Source organism: Pristiophorus japonicus, chromosome 1 (genome assembly GCF_044704955.1).
Source record: "Pristiophorus japonicus isolate sPriJap1 chromosome 1, sPriJap1.hap1, whole genome shotgun sequence".
Taxonomy (NCBI): Eukaryota; Metazoa; Chordata; class Chondrichthyes; family Pristiophoridae; genus Pristiophorus; species Pristiophorus japonicus.
In genome coordinates this window covers 486,853,189-486,880,541 of record NC_091977.1, presented here as the reverse complement: position 1 = coordinate 486,880,541, position 27,353 = coordinate 486,853,189, and the positions used below count along the sequence as shown (strand labels likewise).

At 46.7% G+C, this 27,353-nt stretch overlaps 1 protein-coding gene across 2 annotated transcripts in view; it reads right to left on the bottom strand.

The window, feature by feature from the left end:
• map3k22 (mitogen-activated protein kinase kinase kinase 22) overlaps window positions 1-27,353 on the bottom strand; it is a 168,469-nt gene that overhangs the window by 100,243 nt on the left and 40,873 nt on the right. For both annotated transcript variants that reach the window (XM_070876618.1, XM_070876628.1), the window contains exon 3: window positions 12,128-12,222. In XM_070876618.1, the coding sequence (XP_070732719.1) occupies window positions 12,128-12,222 (95 nt within the window). The remainder of the gene's footprint in view (window positions 1-12,127; window positions 12,223-27,353) is intronic.

The window sequence follows — 27,353 nt, the reverse complement described above, 5'->3', positions numbered from 1 at the left end:
GAGAATTCCAAAGATTCACCACCCTCTAAGTGAAGAAGTTTCTCCCCATCTCAGTCCTAAATGGCCGACCCATTATTCTGAGACTGTGACGCCTGGTTCTAGACTCCCCAGCCAGAGGAGAACTTTTTTCACCCAGAGGCTGACGAGGGTCTGGAACCCACTGCCTGAAAGGGTGATAGAGGCAGAAACCCTCATTGCAATTAAAAAGTACTTTGCTATGCATTTGAAATGCCGTAACCTACAAAGCTACGGTGCAAGAGCTGGAAAGTGGGATTAGGCTGTATATCCCTTTTTTGGCTGGCACCGTCTTGTTGGGCCTTCTGCTATGTGGTAAATCTATGCTTCCATGAAGGTCAGTGAGCTCTGTGTAGTTTAGAAGTGGCTATGTAGTGAGGAGCTAGGTCCCGAGATTGCAGGAGATAGGGAGTGGACAAGCTCAGTGAGACAGAGAAGGAGATGGGGGAGAAGCGTCAGAGTAATACGAGGAGAAGCTGGAAAAGTTAGTATTGTGTTCCGAATGAGACTGCACACAGGGAGGTTAAAGTAACAGTGACCTCAGTCTTTATTAAGACACTCCAGAGTGAGGAGCAGGCCTTAGGGGCCGGTTTATATACAGTGCTCCCAAGGGATGCTGGGATCCCTTGGGACTTCAGGGGATGCGCTCCCTGGTGGCGGAACATGGGAGTGCATGCTTTACAGATACACAACAGTTAGGACCGTTCTCCTTGGAACAGAGAAGGTTAATAGGTGACCTAATGCAGGTTTTCATGATGATGCTTTGATAGAGTAGATAGAGCAAAATTATTCCCTCTGGTAAATGGATCAATACCAGAGGTCATAGATTCAAAATCATTGGCAAAAATCTAGAGGGAAGATGAGGAGAAATGTTTTCACTCAGAATTGTCAGGATCTGGAATGCACTACCAGAAAATCGGAAGCTAATTCCATAAATCATTTTAAAAGTGATTCGGATAGGTACATGAGGCTGAGGAACTTGCAATGTTACAGACAAATAGCGGGATTGTGGGACTTAGCCTGACGGCTCTTTCAAAGTGACAGCATTGGCACGACAGGCCGAATGATCTTCTTCTGAGCTGTAAGTTTCTATGATGCTATGATTCTTTATGCGGACGGGCCAAGACTCTGGGGGTTGTTGGGTGCAGATAGGAACGTAAGCAGATAGTTTTAAACTTTGTGATGAAAATAATTCATTAGTTCCTCTCACTTGCCATTGGCGGGGCAGATAAAATGAGCAGAGGGAATAGGTCAGAGGAGGAAGGCAGTCATCGAAAGGAGGCGTCTGTGATGTCAACACTGATATGTATGTCCACGTGTTCTAAACTGAACACAAAATATATTGAAGAAAAATTAGCTATTATTTTTTCCAAAGGAAACAATTTCTGGAGCGAGGGAAGGGCCTTGCTAGTCATTCAAAATAATAGCAAACGCTAAATGATATTCCTAAATGATAATGATAAGTGGAACACACCCTCAGTGAGAAGCTAGCCAGAGTCAACTGAAATAGATAATAAAGGAATGTTTTGATGTACATAACAGAACACTGACAAGTGAAAGGAAAGGGAGTTTTTTTAACTCTTGAAAACTGAGGAGGAGCTGGAAATGCAACTGAGAAATGCGAAACTTAGAATGGGATAAAAACTGTGGGCTAGAATCTCCACTTTTGTGTTTATCGCCCCTAAATGGCATTATTTCCAGCATGGGCGTTAAAAAAAGGGTTTTCAGATCGCCGGCTTCTCGCCCATTCTCAAAACACCTAGTTTACATTTTTGAAAATGGCAGTTACCACGAGCGATATCAAATGGGCGGTCACGTAAATTTTTTTGACCTTCTGCCGTAAAGTGTGGCCATCCTTAGCAACGGCATGGCAACACACGATTCCCGCTATTCAGGAGGTCAAGGGTCATCATGACATGTGCAGAAGAGACGACAGAGAGAGAGGGAGCTGAGAGGGACTGAAGGTGTATGTGGGTGTGGTGTATGCTTGTCTTGCTGTTGTGGGAGGCACGACGGAGATTCACCAGTAACAAAAAGCCTACTAAGCACCAAGAACATAGTTGGCATTGAGTTTTTGTTCAACAAATAATATAATATATAACATGGAAGGGATGGAGGAGGCCCTGGAGCTGGGAGCCAGAACACGTTTGGCAGAGGGCTTCCAGTGGTCCCGGAGCATGGCACTGCACCCCAAGGTGACGCACCCCCATTGCCGACCAAAGGAAAGCCAGCAGCAACATCTTGCTTCTGGCTTGGAGCACGTTCCCACCTTGGGACGGTCCTCTCCCGTATCCGTCCAAGCAATGTCGCGGTCGTCAATCCCCCCTGCCAATGAAGCATTTCCTGAGGACCTCCTCAGCCAGGCGGCTTGGAGTCAGGAGGGGAAGGGGTAGAGGTGAGGAGGGGGTGTGGGGGGGGGGGGGGGGGAGTGTTGGTTTGTACAGAAATATTCGGTTTAATTTTCGGTTTTAATGTTCTTTATTTAACAAAACCTTGCAGCGCATTGGCTCAATAGCTGCACCATTACACGCTGGTGATTCCTTTACATCAAAGGGTATGACCACACTTCACTCAATCAACTTAAACTTTAACTGTCACCAAGGTGATGCCCACTATTGATGTATGACCTGCACACCCAGCGGTGTATCAGCCTTGTAAATAACACCAAAGTTCTTTCAGGCAAAGCGATCATTGATGAGCTCCTGACATAAGGCTCTTGCAGCTATCATGTCACCATGGACCCTTTCATGCGATCTACAGGGGGGCGGGGGACATGGCTTCAGCATCAGCCTGATTGGCTGGGCCGATGTCAGCGTCCGACTCCTCATCCTCCTCTTCCTCTCTCTGGTGAGGTGGACTGTCAGACTCATCAGGAAATTCTTGTCCCCTCCTGATAGCCAAGTTGTGCAGCATGGAGCACACCACCACGAATTGAGCTACCTGCTCAGGGTAGTATTGGAGCTCGCCTCCTGAGTGGTCCAGGCATCTAAAGCACTGCTTCAGCACTCCAATGGTTTTCTCCACGATATTGCGAGTTGCTCTGTGGCTCTCGTTGTATCACCTCTCAGCCTCGGTGTGGGTGTCATGCAGAGGGGGCATCAGCCAGATGGCAAGGCCATATCCTCTGTCACCAAGCATCCAACATTGACCTTGTGGCTCACTGTTAAACAAGTCAGATACAGTGCTCTCACGCAGGATGTGAGCATCATGGATGCTGCCCGGAAAATGAGCATTCGCTGCCAGTATAATTTGCTGGTGGTTGACAACCAGTTGGATTCAGAGAGTGGAATCCATTGCGGTTCCTGAAAACCTCTGCATCCTGAAAAGGTACCCACATCGCGATGTGCATACAGTCTATTGCTCCCTGCACCTTGGGGAAGTTTGCAATTCTGGAGAATCCTAGTGCCCTCGCACTCTGTGCCTCCCTGGCCATAGGGAAGCTGATCAAGTCCTTCCTGCGTGCGTATAGGGCTTAAGTGACCTGTCTAATGCAGCGACGTGTGGCATACTGAGAAAGTCCGCAAATGTCTCCAGCTGTGGTCTGAAAAGAACTGGAGGCGTAGAACGACAGTGCCACGGTGACTTTGACCTCGACGGACAGTGCAATACTAATGGTGCTGGCATACTTCATTGATAATCTCTTTGTGGAAGCGTAGTCTCTGAAGGCAGGTGGTGTTGGGCAAGTCGAGGCAAGAATACTTCTCCTTGTACTTGTGGGGGCGTGTAACATCTGGTCTTCCTCATCTGTCTTTCACGTCTTACATTGGGCACATAATGCAGTGGAGCGTTCCTTCGGCGATGTCGAGTCTGCTGCAAGAGAGGGTGAGAAAGGACAGGCCCCATTGCAGTAGTTCTCTGTTTTCCACCGATTTGTCACAAACAAGGAATGTCCCGACAAAGACACCTCTTCAATTCCAAGCGGTCACAGTATGGTCCAGATGTTTTTACAGATGTTGACATCAACTTCAACAACCTGCGGAGTACATCCAAACATCACCGAGGTTGAAGCGCAGCAGCCTTTTAAAGGATGAGACATGTGATCTGGAACATGGCGTCCATAACGCTGTGATTCGTTCTGGTTAGTTCCACTTTTTCTGGGCGGTTTTTTGGGTGAGCGATATTGCGATGTGTGCGCGAGGTGGTTAAATTAACGGTGGGCAATCTCCATGGCCGCTAGTTTCGGCAAATATGCTCTTTACGACAAAAAAAAGTAGGCGGGCATTAATATTGAATCTCAGCATTAAATCCGTGCGAAAAGTAATGCTGGGCGATATTAAGGGCATTGAAATCGCCCATTCTGCTGATTCCGCCCAAAAAAAAGTAGGCGGGCGGTAATATTTTTTTATCACTTTAAGCTCATGGGGCAAATAACGCTCGGTGACAAGTTTCTGAAAAATGCCCGCCAGTTTTCATTTTGTGCCAAAATTGTCAATATATGGGTGTTATATGTCATCTCAGCGGTAAAGTGGGCGTTAAGCATGCAAAAAAAGTGGAGGTTCTAGCCCTGTGTTTTTAGAATGGGATAAAAACCATGAGCAAGTCGAGCAGCAGAGAATTCACTGACGAAAACCTTCCAGCTCTGCCGATAGCCAGATTGATTACAGCATTCTTGACAGGGTTCCAAAACAATCAAGAGTAAAAGTATCCTGGCCCAGGAATGCCGAGTGCTGCACCCTTAAAAAGCACAGTAATAAATATTCTCCAAAGGCCTGAACTGGCAATGTCCCGTTCCCTATGAGGCACACACCATGGAGCCACTGAGATTGTAGCAAAGTGTCATGGCAGTGTGAAACTTTTATGCTATATCCACTTTAAATGATGATAAACACCCAGGGTACAACTTAGATATTTGGGGGCTGAAAATGCCCCTTTTTTGCGCCCCATTAGCGCCTCCGGGAGGACGGAATTGCCCCGGAGATTTTGGGGGCGATTTTTAGGTAGTGCCATGCTCCGCGATCAGCGTCCCGGGCCGGCGCGCAACAGGCAATGATGTCATCACCATGTGCGCCGAGCCCTTTGCGCTCCGCGGGGGAAATTTCCACGTGGGCTGCGAGGCTGGTGCAAGCAGATGTTCACGACAGCTAATCGGGGCGCGAAGCTGCCGCACATCCGCTGCCGGGGTGATCCTTAAAGACGAGGCCGTGTATGCCCCAGGCCGCCATTTTATTTTGTCGGCCAACTCTTCGGTCGGCCCGACAATGGCGGCCATCGCCTCAACCGGGCCACCATCATGCAGCCCGGCACTCCCTTTTGGGTGCCGCGCCGCTGGTCCCGTTGAGCGCATCACTGGTGGCCCAGTGGCAGCCACCATAGTGCCTGCAGAGTGCGCAGCGGCACTCCACTTTAACTGAAGGGGAGGGGCATTGTAGCGCTACGCGGAGTTTCCACAAAGCACTGGCCTATTCAGCACGACGCACTGATACAGTGCCGCGTTGCCGTCCCAGGAGCGTCCCTCCGACAAGGTGTAGCGCCTGAGACAGCACTCTGCCTTGTTTCAGGGGCACAAGCCCAATTTCACGCCGGGGCAGGACTTCTGGGCTGGGCGATAAGAGTCCCGGCCCCGAAAGGTTACCGCCACCTATCAGGGCGCAGAGCAATTTCTGCTCCTTAAGGTTTATAAGATGTAAACAGTGCTGGCAAGGCCACATTTATTGCCCATCCTTATTTAACCTCAGAAAACAGTGGTGGGATAGACCACATCAGAGAGCACTCAGTTAATCAGAAAGCACTTCATGGAATTATTGAAATTTACAGGACAGAAGGAGGACATTCAGCCCATCGTGTCCACACCGGCCGACAAGGAACTATCCAGCCTAATCTCACTTTCCAGCTCTTGGTCCATAACCTTGTAGGTTACGGCACTTCAAGTTCATATCCAAGTACTTTTTTAATGCTATGAGGATTTCTGCCTCTACCACCCTTTCAGGCAGTGAGTTCCAAACCCCCACCACCCTTTGGGTGAAAAAAATTCTCCTCAAATCCCATCTAAACCTCCTACCAAAGTACTTTGAATCTATGCCTCCTGGTTATTGATCCCTCTGCTAGAGGGAATAGGCCCTTCCTAGCCATTCTATCTAGGCCCCTTATAATTGTATACACCTCAATTAGGTCTCCCCTTAGCCTACTTTGTTCCAAAGAAAACAACCTTAGCCTATCCAATCTTTCCTCATAGCTAAAATTCTCCAGACCAGGCAACATCCTCAGAAATCTCCTCTATACCCTCTCGAGTGCAATCACATATTTCCTGTAATGTGATGACCAGAACTGCACGCAGTACTCTAGCTGCAGCCTAACCAGTGACTTACACAGTTCAAGCATAACCTCCGTGCTCTTGTATTCTATGCCTCAGCTAATAAAGGCAAGTATTCCATATGCCTCTTAACCACCTTATCTACCTGTCCTACTACTTTCAGGGATCTGTGGATATGCACACCAAGGTCCCTCTGTCCCTCTACACTTCTCAGTGTCCTATCATTTATTGTGTATTCCCTTGACTTGTTAGCCCTCCCCAAATGGATTACCTCACACTTCTCCGGATTGATTTCCATTTGCCGCTGTTCTGCCCACCTGACCAGTCCATTGATATCTTCCTACAGTTTACAACTTGCTTCTTCATTATCAACCACACAGCTGATTTTTGTATCATCTGTAAACTTCTTAATCATCAGCCCTACATTCAAGTCCAAATTATTGATATATACCACACAAAGCAAGGGACCTAGTACTGAGCCCTGCGGATCCCCACTGGATACAACCTTCCAGTCACATAATATCCATCAACCATTACCCTTTGCTTCCTGCTTCTTAGTCAATTTTGGATCCAACTTTGCCTTGGATCCCATGGGCTTTTACTTTCATGACTTGTCTGCCATGTGGGACCTTATCAAAAGCCTTACTAAAATCCATATATATTACATCAAACACACTGCCCTCATCGACGCTCCTTGTTACCTCCTCAAAAAATCCAATCAAGTTAGTCAGACACGACCTTCCCTTAACAAATCTATGCTGACTGTCCTTGATTAATTCTTGTCTTTCTAAATTTTGATTTATCCTGTCCCTCAGAATTTTTTCCAATAATTTTCTCAACTCAGAGGTTAGGGTCTGTAATTATTCGGTCTATCACTGTCTCCCTTTTTAAACAACGGTATAATGTTAGCAGTCCTCCGGCACCACACCTGTAGCCAGAAAGGATTCGAAAATGATGATCAAAGCCTCTGCTATTTTCTCTTTTGCTTCTCTTAACAGCCTGGGATACATTTCATCTGGGCCTGGGGATTTATCCACTTTCAAAGCTGCTAAACCCCCTAATACTTACTCTCTCACTATGTTTATTTCAGCTAATACTTCACACTCCTCCCTGATTGCAATGTCTGCATCATCTCTCTCTTCTGTGAAAACAGACGCCGACTTCATTAAGAACCATGTCTTCTGCCTCCACACACAGGTTACCTTTATCTTCCCTAATTAGCCCTAATCTGTCTTTAGTTATCCTCTTGTTCTTAATGTATTTATTGCCGTCTCTTTGCTTTCCTAATTTCCTTTTTAATTTCACCCTTGCACTTTCTATACTCCTCTAGGGTTTCTGCAGTATTAAGTCCTTGGTATCTGTCATAAGCTTCCTTTTTTTTCTTTATCCTACCCTGTATGGCCCTTGACATCCAGGGGACTCTAGATTTGTTAATCCCACCCTTTTTCTTTATGGGAACATACTTGCTCTAAACCCTCACTATCTCCTCGTTAAATGCCTCCCACTGCTCTGACACCGATTTACCTTCAAGTAATTGTTTCCAGTCCACTTTGGCTAAATCACTGTATACTGTATTCGCTGCTCACAATGTGGTCTCCTCTACATTGGGGAGACCAAACGCAGATTGGATGACCGCTTTGCAGAACACCTTCGTTCAGTCCGTAAGCGTGACCCTGAGCTTCCAGTCGCCTGCCACTTAATTTTACGCTCCACTCCCACTCGGATTTCTTCATCCTCGGCCTCCTACACTGTTCCAATGAAGATCAACGCAAGCTAGAGGAACAGCACCTCATCTTTTGTTTACTTTACAGCCTTCTGGGCTCAACATCGAGTTCAACGATTTCAGACCTTTCCTCCCTTTTTTTTTTTACAAAGCCCCTCCCCTTTTTTTCTTTCCCATGATTCTGCCATTCATACCCCATCTAGACTCATCTTTTGTTTCCTAACTGGTGCCATTACCAACTCATTTTTACCCATCATCCCTTTTGTTCATTAAATCTCTCCTGCCTTCCACCCTATCAGACCTTCCCTTCTGTTCTTTCCTCCCCTCCACCTTTCACTGCCCCTGCACTTCCTTAAGAATCTGTTACATCTCAAACTTTTCCAGTTCTGACGAAGGGTCACAGACCCGAAATGTCAACTATGTTTCTCTCCACAGATTCTTTAAACAATTACAGCTGTGAGGAGGGATGATAAGTTAGAAGGATCCTCAAATGAAGCCATATGGATTGAACTGAAAAGCAAAACAGGGACAATCACACTGCTGGGAACGTACAATAGACCCCCAGTCAGAGGGAGATAGAAGAACAAATATATCGGCAAATTTCTGAGAAGTGCAAAAACAATAGGGCAGTCATAGTAGGGGTTTCAATTAATTGGGATAGAATTAATGTGAAAGGTATAGAGGGAACAGAATTCTAAAAATGCATTCAGGAAAACTTTTTAGCCAGAATGTAGCAAGCCCAAGAGAGGGAGTGGTTCTGGACTTAGTTTTAGGGAATGAAGTTGCGCAGGTGGAAGGGGTATCAGTGGAAGAGCATTGTGGTGCTAATGATCCTAATTCAGTAATTGTTTATTTAATCAATAATGGGGCCCCCCTTTCTATCTCGTCTGAAAACCCAAGTACATGGCGTGAGACTGGAGTCACATTTGCCCAAACAGTTAGTGAACATAAAAATTGACTGCAAAAGCTTCTATAGATATGTGAAGAGAAAAAGATTTGTGAAAACTAATGTAGGTCCCTTGCAATCAGAATGAAGTGAATTCATAGTGGGGAACAGGAAATGGCAGACCAATTGAACAAATACTTTGATTCTGTCTTCACTAAGGAAGACACGAATAACCTCCCGAAAATACTAGGGGATCGAGCATCTAGCGAGAAGGAGAAACTGAGGGAACTGAGGGAAATCCTTATTAGTCAGGAAATAGTGTAGGGAAATTGATGGGGTTGAAGGCCGTTAAATCTGCATCCCAGAGTACTTAAGGAAGTGGCCCTAGAAATAGTAGATGCATTAGTGGTCATTTTCCAACATTTCATGGACTCTGCATCAGTTCCTATGGATTGGAGGGTAGCTAATGTAACACTACTTTTTAAAAAAGGAGGGAGAGAGAAAACAGGGAATTATAGACTGGTTAGCCTCACATCGGTAGTGGGGAAAATGCTGGAATCAATTATTAAAGATGTAATAGCAGCGCATTTGGAAAGCAGTGACAGGATCGGTCCAAGTCAGCATAGATTTATGAAAGGGAAATCATGCTTGACAAATCTTCTAGAATTTTTTGAGAATGTAACTAGCAGAGTGGATAAGGGAGAACCAATGGATGTGGTGTATTTGGACTTTCAAAAGGCTTTTGACAAGGTCCCACACAAGAGATTAGTGTGCAAAATTGGGGCTAATGTATTGACGTGGATAGAAAACTGGTTGGCAGACAGGAAGCAAAGAGTGGGAATAAACGGGTGCTTTTCAGAATGGCAGGCAGTGACTAGTGGGGTACCGCAAGGTTCAGTGCTGGGACCCCATCTATTTACAATATATATTAATGATTTAGATGAAGGAATTGAATGTAATATCTCCAAGTTTGCAGATGACACTAAGCTGGGTGGCAGTGTGAGCTGTGAGGAGGATGCTAAGAGGCTGCAGGGTGACTTGGACAGGTTAGCTGAGTGGGCAAATGCATGGCAGATGCAGTACAATGTGGATAAGCGTGAGGTTATCCACTTTGGTAGCAAAACAAAAAGGCAGATTATTATCTGAATGGTGACAGATTAGTAAAAGGGGAAGTGCAACAAGACCTGGATATCATGGTACATCAGTCATTGAAAGTAGGCATGCAGGTAGTAAAGAAAGCAAATGGCATGTTGGCCTTCATAGCGAGAGGATTTGAGTATCGGAGCAGGGAGGTCTTGCTGCAGTTGTACAGGGCCTTGGTAAGACCACATCTTGTGTATTGTGTGCAGTTTTGGTCTCCTAATCTGAGGAAGGACATTCTTGCTATTGAGGGAGTGCAGCGAAGGTTCACCTGACTGATTCCCGGGATGGCAGGACTGACATAAGAAAGACTGGATCTACTAGGCTGAAATTTACTGGAATTTAGAAGAATGAGAGGGGATCTCATAGAAACATATACAATTCTGAAGGGATTGGACAGGTTAGATGCAGGAAGAATGTTCCCGATGTTGGGGAAGTCCAGAACCAGGGGTCACAGTCTAAGGATAAGGGGTAAGCCATCTAAGACTGAGATGAGGAGAAACTTTTTCACCCAGAGAATTGTGAACCTATGGAATTCTCTGCCACAGAAAGTTGTTGAGTCCTGTTCGTTGGATATATTCAAAAAGGAGTTAAATGTGGCCCTTACGGCTAAAGGGATCAGGGGGTATGGAGAGAAGGCAGGAGTGGGGTACTGAAGTTGCATGATCAGCCATGATCATATTGAATGGTGGTGCAGGCTCGAAGGGCTGAATGGCCTACTCCAGCACCTATTTTCTATCACAATACTACTATCATTCCAGGCCTGAGCTACACTTGGCTTTTGAGCTGTATAAAACTTGAGGGCCTAGAAATTGGCCTGCTTAGCGCCTCCAGGAGGCAATAACGGGGCGCTAACCACTTACTGACTGGGCGTGGTGAGATGTTCAACGCCCGCTAAATTCAGCGGGAGGTTTGCGGCAGCAGTAGGACAGACGCTCCGATATCCTTTGCCCGGAGATCGTGTCGTCATTGGTGTGTACATCGCCCTGGTATCGTCCCGGTATCGTCCCGGACCGGAATTTCGGTTCTGCCCCTTACAGCATCGCTGGGTGAAAACACTGGCAGCTGCAGAAGACGTTCATCAGGAGGCCGGGCGCTTCGGGGGTGATGCTTAATGGCAAGGTGGCTGAGGTAAGTAAAAACATTTCTGCAATGTTCTAAGTTGATTTTTTAAGCCTCTTCCGTCCTGGTACTCTGCTGCAGTGCATCGGGTTGATCGCAACTGCCATCGGAGACCAGGTAAGTATTTCCTTTCACTTAAAGGGTAGAGCCTTCGGCATTTAAAAACCTCGGTCCATTGGGCCAGCAGGGAGGGTTTCAGCCGGGCCAGCCGCCTGGCACCCAAGGTTGCCAGGTTGCCTGTTGGCGGCCCAGCCGAACCCGGGGGCATAATTATCGGCCCGACCTGGTAGTCAGCCGACAAAAGAAAATATGTACGCCCTCCCCTTGAAGGGCCGCTGCGCTGCCGTGGCTCACGGCGTGAAAGCAAGGTGCACCAACAGAAAAAGCTGTCGGGGGCACCGCGCAGGGGATTATAGATTTCTGGACCTAAACTTTGCGGGAGGTGCGGAAGATCGGCAGTGCGCCCTTTGATGACGCACTTAGGACGGTCGGCGGCAGCGGGGTGGAAGTGGGGAGTGACAGAAAAATTCCAGAGGTGAATTTCGCTGGTGGCGGCCATTGGACCGGAAGTTGGCGGCCGCTCGACTCCGCCGCCTGTGCGCCGCTTTCTGGCGGTAAGTGGCCTTTTTGAGGAGATGAATTTCGGCACCCATAACTCTTAATACTCTTGCCTAACAAAAATCTATCAATCTCACATTGTCACTTGTGACACATTGAACCTTTCACTTCTCAATGGTGCAGCTTTACCATGTAAAAGGGTCTTTGAATGAAGTACTAGTGGTCACTGGTTTGTCACTGGCGGTGTGGACAATTTGAGGTGGTGAACTAAGTGTACAACACCAGACACGTACTACATATCAAAGCAGATTGCTTTGCGTGTAATTTTTCCTTCAGCACAGTGGGATCAGTTCACTGAATTAGCCCAGTAACAACACTAGCAAGGTTTGCTGACTTAAACCAAAGCTGCTCTGGTCTTTCACACAAGTCTTACCTGTTTGTTCTTGCTGATGTCATAATCCAGCAACTTTCGGCACTTCCCCAAAGCAGCCAAATCTTTCATAATTGAATTCAGGGCTTCCTGTTCATCTGGGAAACAAAACAAAACACAAAAAAAATCAAGTTCACATGAAGGGTACTGACACATTTTTGTCCATTCAGCTGAAAGAAGTAACACTTTTGAACTTAAAAAACCTCAATTAAAGCCAAGCAGTCTGTTCAACCTCTGAAATGTTTCTTTCATAAAATACAAGAATTATTTTGAAGAGTCATGAAGTAAACTGACGCCCCCCCGCTCCCAAGTGGTCTCCATCAGAAAGGATGTTGGCAACATGTAAATGGCATGCAAGTCGCTTTCCCAATAACTGGAGTTGTTGAGCGATTCACAAGTAATAAAGAACTTGCATTTATTTACTAACTTTCATGACCTCACAATGCCCCCGAAGCATTTTACAGCCAACTAAGTATTTTTTTAAAGTATGGTCACTATTGTAATGTAGGCAAACATGACAGCCAATTAATGCACAGCAAGGTCTCACAAACAGCAATAAGATAAATGACCAGATAATATGCTATGGTGATGCTATTTGAGGAATAAATATTGGGCTTGAAATCACGCTCCCCACAGGCGTATATGAATTGTGCTCATGCCTGTGGGGTCCCCGCAGGTTCTGGGTTTAGGTATGCAAAGCACATGCACATAAACCCGGAACTTGCGATCAGTCAAGAAATCTGAGTCATTAGCCAGGACCCTGCTCTTCTTTATACAGTGGCAATTGGGGGGGGGGGGAACAATCGCGGGGGGAGGGTGTCAGCCGATTGCAGAGAGGTGGGGGTGCCAGCCGATCACGGGGAGGGGGTCAGCCAATTGCGGTGAGGGGGGTCAGCCGATCACGGCGAGGGGTCAGCCAATCACGGGGAAGGGGTCAGCCAATCGCGGGGAGGGGGGTCAGCCGATCACGGCGAGGGGTCAGCCAATCGCGGGGAAGGGGTCAGCGAATCGCGGGGAGGGGGGACTCAGCCAATCGCGGGGAGGGGGGACTCAGCCAATCGCGAGACGGGGGGGTCAGCCAATCGCGGGGGGGGGGGTCAGCCAATCGTTGGGGGGGGGGGGGGCGGTGTCAGCCAATCGCGGGGCGGGGGGGTCAGCCAATCGCGGGGAGGGGGGGGGTCAGCCAATTGGAGGGAGTGCGGGGGGTCAGCCAATTGGAGGGAGTGCGGGGGGGTCAGCCAATCGTGGCGGGGGGGCCGGTGGACGAATAACGGGGGGAGGGGGGGAGGGTGGATCAGCCATTTCACGGGAGGTGGGAGTGTGGGGAGGCAGATGCCAGCAGACAATTTGCTTGACGGGCTGGGGGAATCACTCCTGCTCCTCCTGGTCTACAAGCAGTGCTGGAAAAGCACTTACCTGTTGGCTCCAGACCCCAGCCTCCCTTTCGCTGACGGGTTCCACTGCAGTATTAATATTGGAACAGTGTAGAAAATCTGTCATTGCAAACTGTACCAAACACAGGCCAAGTTCCCAGTTGGATGAATTACTCACCCAACCCTCTACATTTCAATACAGAAAGGAAAGTCTCTTTTACTGAGTCACTGTCTACAGATTAAGTCTTAATTTTTCCTGTAGACTAAATGCTTTCTCTCCATTATTTATCAGAAGAAATTCAGAGAAAACAGTGACAAAAAAGTAGGCAAGCAACAACAACAAAAGCTTGCACTGATATAGGGCTAGATCCTCCAATTTCTTTGCATGCTTAATGCCCACTTAGTGCCCATTTTACCACTGAAATGACGTATAGCGCCCATATAGTGCCCATTTTACCACTGAAATGACGTATAACGCCCACTTAGCGCCCATTTTACCACTGAAATGACGTATAACGCCTATAGCGCCCATTTTGGCACAAAATGAAAACTGATGCTCATTTTTAGGAAACTTATCGCTGGGCCTTACTTTCCCCATGTGCTTAAAGGCGGGAAAAGAATATTATCACCCGGCAACTTTTTGGGGGCGAAATCATCAGAATGGGCGAAATCAACGTCCATAATATTGCCCGGCATCACTTTCCGCACAGAATTAACGCTGAGATTCAATAGTACCACCGCCCACTCTTTTTTGTCGTAGTGTAAAGAACATATTTATCAAAACTAACGGCCATGAGGTTGTCCAGCATCAATTTCACCACCTCACACACATATCGCCCACAATATCGCTCGCCCAAAAAAACAACCAGAAAAAGTGGAACTAACCAGAACTAATCACAGCGTTATGGATGCCATGTTCTACATCACGTCGCGTCCTTTAAAAGGCTGCTGTGCTTCAACCTCGGCGCAGTTCGGATTTACTCCACAGGTCATTGGAGTTGATGTGAACATCTCTAAAAACATCTTGACCATACTTGGAATTGAATAGGTGTCTTCGTCGGGTCATTACTTCTTTGTGACCAATCGGTGGAAAACAGAAAGCTACTGCAATGGGGCCTGTCCTTTCTCACCCTCTCTTGGTGACCAATTACATGCAGCAGACTCGACATCGCCGAAGGAACGCTCCACTACATTATGTGCCCAATATAAGAAGTGACAGACTGATGAGGACCAGACGTTACACCCCCCGCAAGTACAAGGAGAAGCATTCTTACCTCAACTTGCCCGACACCACCTGCCTTCGGAGACTGCGCTTCCACAAAGATGCTATCACTGAAGTATGCCAGCTGATGAGGACAGATCTGTAGCCTGCCTGCACCATCAGTACTGCACAGTTCTTGAGATTAAAGACATCGCGGCACTGTCGTTCTACGCCTCCGGTTCTTTTCAGGCCACAGCTGGAGACATTTGCGGACTTCTCAGTATGCCACACATCGCTGCATTTGCCAGGTCACTGAAGCCCTGTACGCATGCAGGAGGAACTTAATCAGCTTCCCTATGACCAGGGAAGCACAGAGTGAGAGGGCTCTAGGATTCTCCACAATTGCAAACTTCCCCAATGTTGTGTATGGAGAAGGAGTCAGACTGAACACGGTGAGCTCAAAGTAAAGTGTGACCGTAGTCTTTTATTGCAGGTCTCCAGAGTGCCTCTATAACCTGTGAAGCCTTCTTAAATACCTGTGCTCCCAAGGGATTATGGGATCCCTTGGGACTCCAGGGGATGAGCCCTCTGGTGGCTGTAGAGTAAATACAAGTCCACATATAGAACAACACTCCCCCTCCCCCCCCCCCAAAGTCAATAGTGTAACTATTTACAATGTGAGTCGATCTGGGGCCCTTCTTGCCCTGGTTGATCGTCTCAGTGTGAAAGCTGGTGTTGTTGAATCATTTGTTGGGCCCTCGCTGGGCTGTTGTATAGCTGGCCTTGCTGGGCTACCTGGTGTGTTGGGTCCTGCTGGGCTGCTGTGGATGATGGGTTCTGCTTCATGGTCCACCATGGTGCCGGTTGCCGCTGGTGTGTATGTTGGGGGATCAAAAAAGGTAGGGTCTAAGGTGGGTTGCTCAGGATAGTCCGTAAATCTGAGTTTGATTTGGTCCAAGTGTTTCCGGTGAATGAGTCCATTTGAAAGTTTGACCCGAAATACCCTGCTCCCCTCTTTGGTCACGAGTGCCGGGAAGCCACTTGGGACCTTGTCCATAATTTAATACAAATACAGGATCATTGGTTTCAATCTCGCGTGACACATTTGCGCTATTATGGTATGCACTTTGTTGAAGCCGCCTGCTCTCTACCTGTTCATGTAGATCAGGGTGAACGAACGAGAGCCTTGTCTTAAGTGCTCTTTTCATGAGCAGTTCAGCAGGTGTGATCCCAGTGAGTGAGTGGGGTCTCGTGCGGTAGCTAAGCAGGACTCGGGATAGGCGAGTCTGCAGCGAGCCTTCAGTTACCCTCTTCAAGCCTTGCTTGATGGTTTGCACTGCTCTCTCTGCCTGACCATTGGACGCTGGTTTAAACGGGGCAGATGTGACATGTTTAATCCCATTACAGGTCATGAATTCTTTGAACTCAGCACTGGTAAAACATGGCCCGTTATCACTCACCAGGACATCAGGTAAACCGTGAGTGGCAAACATGGCGCGCAGGCTTTCAGTAGTGGCAGCACACGTGCTAGCCAACATTATTTCACATTAAATCCACTTGGAGTACGCGTCCACTACCACAAGGAACATTTTGCTCAAGAATGGGCCTGCATAGTCGACATGTACCCTAGACCACAGTTTGGAGGGCCAAGACCATAAACTTAGCAGCAACTCCCTGGGTACACTGCTTAACTGCGAGCATGTATTACATCTGTGAACACAGGACTCTAAGTCCACATCAATACCGGGCCGCCACACGTGAGATCTGGCTATCGCTTTCATCATTACCTGGGTGGGTACTGTGGAGGTCATTGATGAAGGTGTCTCTGCCCTTCTTGGGGACCACTACTCAATTGCCCCACAGAAGGTAGTCTGCCTGTATAGACATTTCATCTTTGCGCCGCTGGAACGGCTTCATCTCTTCCTGCATTTCCACTGGACCAGCTCCTGTGAAGCACACAGCTTTTGACTAGAGATAATAAGGGGTCCTGGCTTGTCCAGGTTTTGATCTGCCGGGCAGTGATGGGTGATTGCTCACTCTCAAATGCTTACATAACCATGGCTAGATCAGCAGGTGCGCCATTTCCATCCCCGTGGTGGGCAATGGCAGCCTACTGAGAGCATCGGCGCAGTTTTCTGTGTCTGACCTGTGGTGGATGGCGTTGTTTTTTGTGGACAACGTGAGCGCCCATCTCTGGATGCAGTCCCTTTTCTCTCGGAAAACAGGGATATAAGTGGCTTATGGTCAGTTTCCAATTTGAATTTTAGCCCAAACAGGTATTGATACATTTTCTTTACCCCATAGATACACGCTAACGCTTCTTTCTCAATCATGCTCTAGGCTCTCTCAGCCTTAGACAGACTCCTGGATGCATAAGCAACCGGTTGCAGTTTCCCGAAATTAGCTTATTGCAATACACATCTGACGCCATTTGACAATGCATCACATGCTTGTACCAAACGCTTACATGGATCATACAACACAAGCAATTTGTTTGAGCATAACAATTTTCTCGCTTTTACAAAGGCATTTTCTTGGCTTTTGCCTCAAACCCATTCGCCCCCTTTTCATAGTAAGACATGTAGTGGTTCTAGCAGTGTGCTGAGACCCAGTAAGAAGTTACCAAAGTAGTTCAAGAGTCCTAGAAACGACCACAGCTCCGTCATGTTCTGTGGCCTCGGTGCGTTCTCGATTGCCTCTGTCTTTGCATTGGTGGGCTTGATGCCATCCGCCTCAATCCTCCTTCCCAAGAACTCCACTTCACGTGCCAGGAAAACGCACTTCGAGCGTTTTAACCTGAGCCCCACGCGGTTAAGTCGACTAAGAACCTCCTCCAGGTTCTGCAGGTGGTCGACTGTATTCCGACCTGTGACCAAGATGTCGTCCTGGAAGACCACAGTGTGCAGGACCGACTTCTGTAAGCTTTCCATGTTTCTCTGGAATATCACCGCCGTTGATCGAATTCCAAACTGGCACTTGTTATAAATGAAGAGACTTTTGTGCGTGTTGATGCAGGTGAGGCTCTTTGATGATTCCTCCAGTTCCTGCATCATGTAGGGTGAAGTCCAGCTTCCTGAACCTCTTTCCTCTCGCCAGCGTTGCAAAGAGGTCGTCGGCCGTTGGTAGTGGGTATTGGTCCTGCAGGGAGAAACGATTGATAGTTACCTTGTAATCGCCACAGATTCTGACGGTGCCGTCTCCCTTGAGGACTGGGACAATAGGACTGGCCCACTCGCTGAACTCGATCGGTGAAATGATGCCCACTCGTTGCAGCTGGTCTAGCTCGATCTCATCATGTACGGTACTGCTGTCGCCTTGTGATGGATGGGTACCGCCCCCGGAAATAGGTGGATCTGCACTTTTGCTCCTTGGAATTTTCCGAGGCCTGGTTTGAACACCGAAGGGAACTTGTTTAAGACCTCGGCACACAAAGTGTCGTCAGCGGGCGATAGCGCTCGGACGTCGTCCCAGTTCCAGCGTATCTTTCCCAGCCAGCTCCTGCCAAGCAGCGTGGGACCATCGCCCGGTACCACCCAGAGTGGTAGCTTGTGCACCGCTCCATCTAGGAGACCTTAATGGTAGCACTGCCGATTACGGGAATCAGTTCTTTTGTGTAAGTTCTTAGTTTCGTACGAACTGGTGTTAAGACTGGCCTTGAGGCCTTGCTGCACCACAATCTTTCTAAAGTCTTTTTGGCCATAATGGACTGGCTTCCGCCCGTGTCCAGCTCGATTGACACCAGGAGTCCATTTAGTTCAACATTCAGCATTATCGGGGGACAATTCGTGATGAATGTATGCACCCCATGTACCTCTGCCTCCTCTGTCTGAGGCTCTGGTTCGTCATGATTCTCCTTGGATCTGTCCCCCTCTGCAACATGGTGGTTTGCAGAATTAACAGGATTTGCAGCTTGCCTGTACATACGTTGGAGGTGTCGCATTGTTCCACAGCCCTTGCAAACATACCCTTTGAAGCGACATGAATGGAAACGATGATCACCCCCGCAACGCCAACAAGATGTTAATGGCTTTGCATTTATCACCCTTGATGGTGGATTCTGAGACATCTGCGTACGTGCAGTTGCAGGCATGTATGACCTGCCTTGTATGTTGCATTTTGAAAACAACCTCACTTTGTTCACAGTGCTTGTAGCAACACTTGTGTGCTGAGAGATTTGCTTTGTATTGTCACTGGTGGCTATCGCTATGGGCTTACTCAAGGTTGGGGTCTCTACAGTCAGAAGTTTGCGAAGTATGGTTTCGTGGCCAATGCCAAGTACGAAAAAGTCTCTGAGCATGTGCTCCAAATGGCCTTCAAATTCACAGTGTCCTGCAAGGCATCTTAGCTCAGCGACATAACTCGCCACTTCCTGGCCTTCAGACCTCTTGTCGGTGTAGAACCGGTACCTCGCCATCAGAACGCTTTCCTTCGGGGTCAAATGCCGCCGGACCAGTGTACACAAATCATTGTACGATTTCTCCGTGGGTTTCGCTGGAGTAAGCAGATTTTTCATGAGGCATACGTTGGTGCCCACAGACGGTGAGGAGAATCGCCTTTCGTTTGGCAGTGTTCTCTTCTCCATCCAGCTCGTTGGCTACGAAGTATTGGTCGAGTCGCTCCACAAAGGTTTCCCAATCATCTCCCTCAGAGAATTTCTCCAGGAATCCCACTGTTCACTGCATGTTTGGGTTTGTTATCTGTATCTCGTCACCAGTTGTTATGTATGGAGAAAGAGTCAGACTGAACACTGTGAGCTCAAAGTAAAGTGTGACCGTAGTCTTTTATTGCACGTCTCCAGAGTGCCTCTCCAACCTGTGAGGCCTCCTTAAATACCTGTGCGCCCAAGGGATTATGGGATCCCTTGGGACTCCAGGGGATTAGTCCTCTGGTGCTGTACAGAGTATATACAAGTTTACATATATAACAGAGGTGTTGCTGGATCGGGAGCCAATGTAGGACAGTGAGCACAGAGGTGATGGGTGGCAAGGACCTGGTGTGAGTTTTATTTTATTTGATCATGGGATGCAGGCATCGCTGGCAAAGCCAGCGTTTATTGCCCATGAGAATTATAGAATAGTCTGCACTAGCTGTTTCAAAGAGCAATCCAGTTAGTCCCACTCCCTACTCTTTCCCCATATCGCTGCCATTTTTCTTCCTTCAAGTATTTATCCAATTCCCTTTTGAAGGAACAGAGATATATTTCCAAGTCAGGATGGTGTGTGACTTGGAGGGGAACTTGGAGGTGATGGTGTCTCCAGGTGCCTGCTGCCTAGGTAGTAGAGGTCGCGGGTTTGGGAGGCACTGTCGAAGAAGCCTTGGTGAGTTACTGCAAGCAATGGAGTTAGGATGCAGGCAAGCAGTTTTGGATGAGCTTAGGTTTATGGAGGGTGGAGGATGGGAAGCTAGCCAGGTGAGTATTGGAACAGCTGAGTTTGGAGGTGACAATGAGAGGTAGATCCAGGGGATATGGTGTCCGATATGAGTGGTTATCAAAACTGTTTGTGATGGTGGTGTGCTAAAAACAAAAGTGAGAGTGTGAAGAAGCAGTGGAAAGAAGATTCGATCATTTATTTCCATCTCTTTTTAGCATTGGCAGCAGCTACAAATTAAACAGAACATGCTAGATATGGCCAGCATCTGATTCCTTTCCTGTCGAACATTCTGTAATGTATTTGCTTCATGGGTTCTTTGCTTAAGAATTCATCGCAACACATTTCTATTAAGAACTAGTTGGCTTATTAACAAATATTGAACAATCATACTATACATTACCAGTTCATCTACTAGGCTCACAACTGCATGCCTTATCATGAATGACCGAGACCCAACTAACTGGGGTTTTATTGAGTCTTCTGAACATCATATGACTGGCTAAGCCACTCACAGTGCAACAGCTCTACAACTATTTTAGTTGAAACGTAAATCAAATGCCTCCCTTTGGCAAGGGCACTAGAACCCACAAATTAACATTTTAAACTTCAACAGAACCTTAAATCAAATTAAAATTTGGTTGCCGGGGGTGATGATGCACTCCAGTTCCTCCGGCGCCCACCTCTCGCAGAAGGCCACGAGCGTACCGGTAGACATCGCGTGCTCCATCTCCAGGGATACCCTGGCTCAGGTGTAACCGCGCAAGAGAGGCAGGCAGTCGGTTGAACGACTCCCTCAACCGCCCGCTGCCTGGACCGGCTGATGGCCCCTTGGCCATGCCCAGGAGCAGTCCTGCGAAGAGGCCTTCTGACCTGCCCGTCCCCTCTGCACAGGGTGCCCAAAGATCAGGAACATGGGACTGAAGTGCGACCAGAATTTGAGGAGCAGTCCCTTCAAATATTGGGCAGCAGCTCTACAACTCTTTTAGTTGTTAACTAATAATCAAGTGCCCCCTGATTAAAGGGTGGGGGACACACCAAAACTTTTCAAACAAGTGCCCCCTTGTTTTTTCTTTTTTTGTTTGTTTTTTTTTTCCCCGGGGGCACCGAGAGGCAAATTATACAAGTGCCCCCTAGCTAAAAGGGGAGGGGGACACTAAAACCCGGCACAATAAACCAATTAAACTTAAAACATTTTAAATCAAATTAAAATTTGGTTGCCGGGGGTGATGATGCACTCCAGTCCCTCCGGCGCCCATCTCTCGCGGAACGACCCCCTTGACCGCCAGCTGCCTGGACCGGCTGATGGCACCCTTGGCCATGCCCAGGAGCAGTCCTACGAGGAGGCCCTCGGACCTACCCGCTCCCCTCCGCACAGGGTGCCCAAAGATCAGGAGTGTGGGACTGAAGTGCAGCCAGAAATTGAGGAGCAGCCCCTTTAAATAATGGGCAGCAGCTCTACAACTCTTTTGGAGAAACATAATTAAACATTCAATCAAATGCCCCCTAATCTGGGGGACACTCCAACCACTTATCAATGCCCTTTTTTTGTGTTTTTTGGGGGTTTTGTTTTTGTGTTTTTTGTGGATTTTTTGGGCACTAAAAGCATAAATATATACAAGTGCCCCCTATAAAAGGGGAGGGGGATACTAAAACCCCTGTCGAGGGTGCAATGCTGTATTGGACACCCGATGACTGTAAATTACCGCTCAAAAGCCAATGATAAAGTCTGTGAGCAGCTGTAAACATAATGAACAGTGAGCGCTGTTCGTTCACCGCTGACCGCAAAATCTGGGCCATGGTCTGTGTAGCGTGCTTGGGAGGAACAGGTGGTTTTAGACCTATGGTTCCCAAAGCTTTTCTCTACTGGCTGGTTTTCCTCACCTCATATCTGTTGTAGACTAATTGATACAGATTGATTGCCATAACCATCTTTAACGCCATTATTACTGCATCATGCAAATACCAGGATAATCAAAAGAAAACTAGATGGACCTTGTTTTTTTTCCCTTCTGGTAATTCATATGTTCCTAAATCACGAACCTGCGTTTTCTCTCAGGTGGTGACTGATCCAGTTGCCCAATCCCAGCAGTTTTTGTTTTAAATTTCAGACTTCCAGTAATTGTGCTTCTTTTTAAAAAAGGAACCACCACATGCACTCTGGGATCCTCTCCCTAGACTCGTTCAGCTTGCTACTTCTCTCATTCACTTCAAAAGCCTCCTCGACCAAGACCTGCTTTAACCCTCATCTAACTTTGGGATGTTTCGCTAGGTTGCAGATGCAATAGAAATGCAAGTTGTTGATCTATACAAATATTTCATGCAGGAATAAACTTTACTTCCCCAAAAAAGAGCCCAGCTAATTCAATCAATTGATACTGAATATTAGAGACAGATTGCTACATAAAGCAGAACCCACATAGCTAAAATACCATTACCTCTTTCAGAGTTGCACAGTAACTACAAGTTATTCTTAAAATGTTGTTGTGGCACTAGTTGCTGGAAACACAACAGCAGGAAAAATGCAGGTAATTGGTAATTTGACAAAATACAGACCAAATTGCTGTAAACATTACAGAACAAACCTCCTCGTCAAGAATACCATATGCAATTCAGCAGGGAGATTTTCTGGGGAGATGGACAAAAGATTGAGTAAAGATTTTCATACGAACAGGAGGAGGCCATTCAGCCGCTGAAGCCTACTCTGCCTTTCAATTACATCATGGCTGATCTGTACCTCAACTCCATTTTCCACCTTTGCTCCATATCCCTTCATACCCTTACCCAATAAAAATACTATCGAAGTCAGTTTTGAAAGCTCCATTTGGCCCAGCATCCACAGCCTTTAGGGGGGAGTGCTCAACAAAAATATATTCCAGTGAAAAAGAAGGGCGGTAAGAGAAGGGATAACCAGCCGTGGATAACCAAGGAAATAAAAGAGAGTATCAAATTAAAAACCAATGCGTATAAGGTGGCCAAGGTTAGTGGGAAACTAGAAGATTTGGAAAATTTTAAACGACAGCAAAGAATGACTAAGAAAGTAATAAGGAAAGGAAAGATAGATTACGAAAGTAAACTTGCGCAAAACATAAAAACAGATAGTAAAAGCTTTTACCGATATATAAAACGGAAGAGAGTGACTAAAGTAAATGTTGGTCCATTAGAAGATGAGAAGGGGGATTTAATAATGGGAAATGTGGAAATGGCTGAGACCTTAAACAATTATTTTGCTTCGGTCTTCACAGTGGAAGACACAAAAACCATGCCAAAAATTGCTGGTCACGGAAATGTGGGAAGGGAGGACCTTGAGACAATCACTATCACTAGGGAAGTAGTGCTGGACAGGCTAATGGGACTCAAGGTAGACAAGTCCCCTGGTCCTGATGAAATGCATCCCAGGGTATTAAAAGAAATGGCGGAAGTTATAGCAGATGCATTCGTTAGAATCTACCAAAATTCTCTGGACTCTGGGGAGGTACCAGCAGATTGGAAAGCAGCTAATGTAACGCCTCTGTTTAAAAAAGGGGGCAGACAAAAGGCAGGTAACTATAGGCTGGTTAGTTTAACATCTGTAGTGGGGAAAATGCTTGAAGCTATCATTAAGGAAGAAATAGCGGGACATCTAGATAAGAATAGTGCAATCAAGCAGACGGAACATGGATTCGTGAAGGGGAAATCATGTTTAACTAATTTACTGGAATTGTTTGAGGATATAACGAGCATGGTGGATAGAGGTGTACCGATGGATGTGGTGTATTTAGATTTCCAAAAGGCATTCGATAAGGTGCCACACAAAAGGTTACTGTGAAGATAAAGGTACACGGAGTCAGAGGAAATGTATTAGCATGGATCAAGAATTGGCTGGCTAACAGAAAGCAGAAAGTCGGGATAAATGGGTCCTTTTCGGGTTGGAAATCGGTGGTTAGTGGTGTGCCACAGGGATCGGTGCTGGGACCACAACTGTTTACAATATACATAGATGATCTGAAAGAGGGGATAGAGTGTAGTGTAAAAAAATTTGCAGATGACACAAAGATTAGTGGGAAAGCAGGTTGTGTAGAGGACACAGAGAGGCTGCAAAGAGATTTAGATAGGTTAAGCGAATGGGCTAAGGTTTGGCAGATGGAATACAATGTCGGAAAATGTGAGGTCATCCACCTTGGGAAAAAAAAAAACAGTAAAAGGGAATATTATTTGAATGGGGAGAAATTACAACATGCTGCGGTGCAGAGGGACCTGGGGGTCCGTGTACATGAATCCCAAAAAGTTAGTTTGCAGGTGCAGCAGGTAATCAGAAAGGTGAATGGAATGTTGGCCTTCATTGCGAGAGGGATGGAGTACAAAAGCAGGGAGGTCCTGCTGCAACTGTACAGGGTATTGGTGAGGCCGCACCTGGAGTACTGCATGCAGTTTTGGTCACCTTACTTAAGGAAGGATATACTAGCTTTGGAGTGGGTACAGAGACGATTCACTAGGCTGATTCCGGAGATGAGGGGGTTACCTTATGATGATAGATTGAGTAGACTGGGTCTTTACTCGTTGGAGTTCAGAAGGATGAGGGGTGATCTTATAGAAACATTTAAAATCATGAAAGGGATAGACAAGATAGAGGCAGAGAGGTTGTTTCCATTGGTAGGGGAGACTAGAACTAGGGGGCACAGCCTCAAAATACGGGGGAGCCAATTTAAAACCGAGTTGAGAAGGAATTTCTTCTCCCAGAGGGTTGTGAATCTGTGGAATTCTCTGCCCAAGGAAGCAGTTGAGGCTAGCTCATTGAATGTATTCAAATCACAGATAGATAGATTTTTAACCAATAAGGGAATTAAGGGTTATGGGGAGCAGGCGGGTAAGTGGAGCTGAGTCCACGGCCAGATCAGCCATGATCTTTTTGAATGGCGAAGCGGGCTCGAGGGGCTAGATGGCCTACCCCTGTTCCTAATTCTTATGTTCTTATGTTCTTATGAGAGAATTCCAGATTTCCATTATCCTTTGTGCGAAAAAGTACTTTCTGATTTCCCTCCAAAATGGCCTGGCTCTAATTTTAAGCACATGTCCCCTTGTTTTTGATTTCCCCACCAGAGAAAATAATTTCTTTGTATCTATCCTATCGAATCCTTCTAACATTTTAAATACTTTGATTCGATCACCCCTTAATCTTCTTTTTCAACTGAACCAGGCGTTCTCCTGTGGCCTTGCACGCAGTAAGCCAAGATCAAGTGTAGTCTACAGCTGAATCGGGCAAGGGATATTTGGATCAGGGTACACAGACATAATTATGTCCCTATTTTAAAGTTGTATTTCTGCCCTTATTTTTATATTACCATTATAACTTATGTCCCCATTAAAAATGGAAACAATGGAAACTTGTCCTGCTGTAATTACACTCTGCTGCCAGCGTGGCACTGCAGTTCCTTCACTGGTAGCAGAGTGCATTTCATCATCATCATAGGCAGTCCCTCGGAATCGAAGAAGACTTGCTTCCACTCTAAAAATGAGTCCTTAGGTGGGTGAACAGTCCAATACGAGAACCCCTGTCATAGGTGGGACAGATAGTCATTGAGGGAAAGAGTGGGTGGGACTGGTTTGCCGCAGGCTCTTTCTGCTGCCTGCGCTTGATCTCGGCGATGATACAGTAACTCTCTAGCTTATGAGTTGAAATCCTTGGTAGGAGTTATATATTTAAACCGAAATGAGTGAAACTTGAATGTGAGAGATGTGACAAGTATTAAAGTGAGAGAATCTTTAAAAAACTGAAACAGGGAAAAGGTAAAGCAAAGAAGTGAATTGCAACGCTGCAGTTTTCTGAGGTTTGATGAATTCTCACAGAGGGATATACATTTAATTTAGAAGATTTCCATGACTATCCCTGCCCCCATCCCTTTGGGAGGTTGCTATCTTTTAAAATGGGTCCTACTTCCCATTCTGCTGTTGATATAACAAAGATTTTGGCTTCCATCATTGGTCCTACAGGATGTGTTCACATTCACTCTTGGATAAATAGACTACTGTGAAAAACATGGAAAGTACTCCAGTCTGTGTGTCATAAGTTCATGAAATTAACATTGACTGAGGTGCAGGGTCAACTCACCCCATAGTTGAATGAGCTGTCAACAATCACTCGAGCTGGGGACTGGAGAATTCTCAATGTAGCATAACTCCCCACCCTCAGGAGAGGTGGGGGAGGGGGGAAATTGGAGGGGGAGGAAGGAGTGTTAATGTCATTCAAGAATCAGTAATAAAAGCTTCTAAATAAGAAAAAGTTTAAGGAGATGCCGTGTGCATGAAATGGAGAAGCGTTTCAGGACAATAACACTATGGGCACAAGTTTCCACAAGAAAATAAACGGGCGCCCCTCCGAGCTGGGCGCCCGTTTTTCACGCCTAAAACGGCGCCTAAAAAAATCCTCAGTAGTCTCCACCGACTTACAGGTCCTCTGGCCCTCGGCGCAGCCGGCACGAGCTGTGGGGGGGCGGAGCCAGGTCCCTGCGCTGAAAACAGTGCCGGGACCTCTGCACATGCGCGCAACATTCAGGGGTATTCAACATTCAGGAAGGATAGAATAAAAGGAAAAGGAGGTGGGGTAGCATTGCTGGTTAAAGAGGAGATTAATGCAATAGTTAGGAAAGACATTAGCTTGGATGATGTGGAATCTATATGGGTAGAGCTGCAGAACACCAAAGGGCAAAAAACGTTAGTAGGAGTTGTGTACAGACCTCCAAACAGTAATAGGGATGTTGGGGAGGGCATCAAACAGGAAATTAGGGGTGCATGCAATAAAGGTGTAGCAGTTATAATGGGTGACTTTAATATGCACATAGATTGGGCTAGCCAAACTGGAAGCAATACGGTGGAGGAGGATTTCCTGGAGTGCATAAGGGATGGTTTTCTAGACCAATATGTTGAGGAACCAACTAGGGGGGAGGCCATCTTAGACTGGGTGTTGTGTAATGAGAGAGGATTAATTAGCAATCTCATTGTGCGAGGCCCCTTGGGGAAGAGTGACCATAATATGGTGGAATTCTGCATTAGGATGGAGAATGAAACAGTAAATTCAGAGACCATGGTCCAGAACTTAAAGAAGGGTAACTTTGAAGGTATGAGGCGAGAATTGGCTAGGATAGATTGGCGAATGATACTTAGGGGGTTGACTGTGGATGGGCAATGGCAGACATTTAGAGACCGCATGGATGAAGTACAACAATTGTACATTCCTGTCTGGCGTAAAAATAAAAAGGGGAAGGTGGCTCAACCGTGGCTATCTAGGGAAATCAGGGATAGTATTAAAG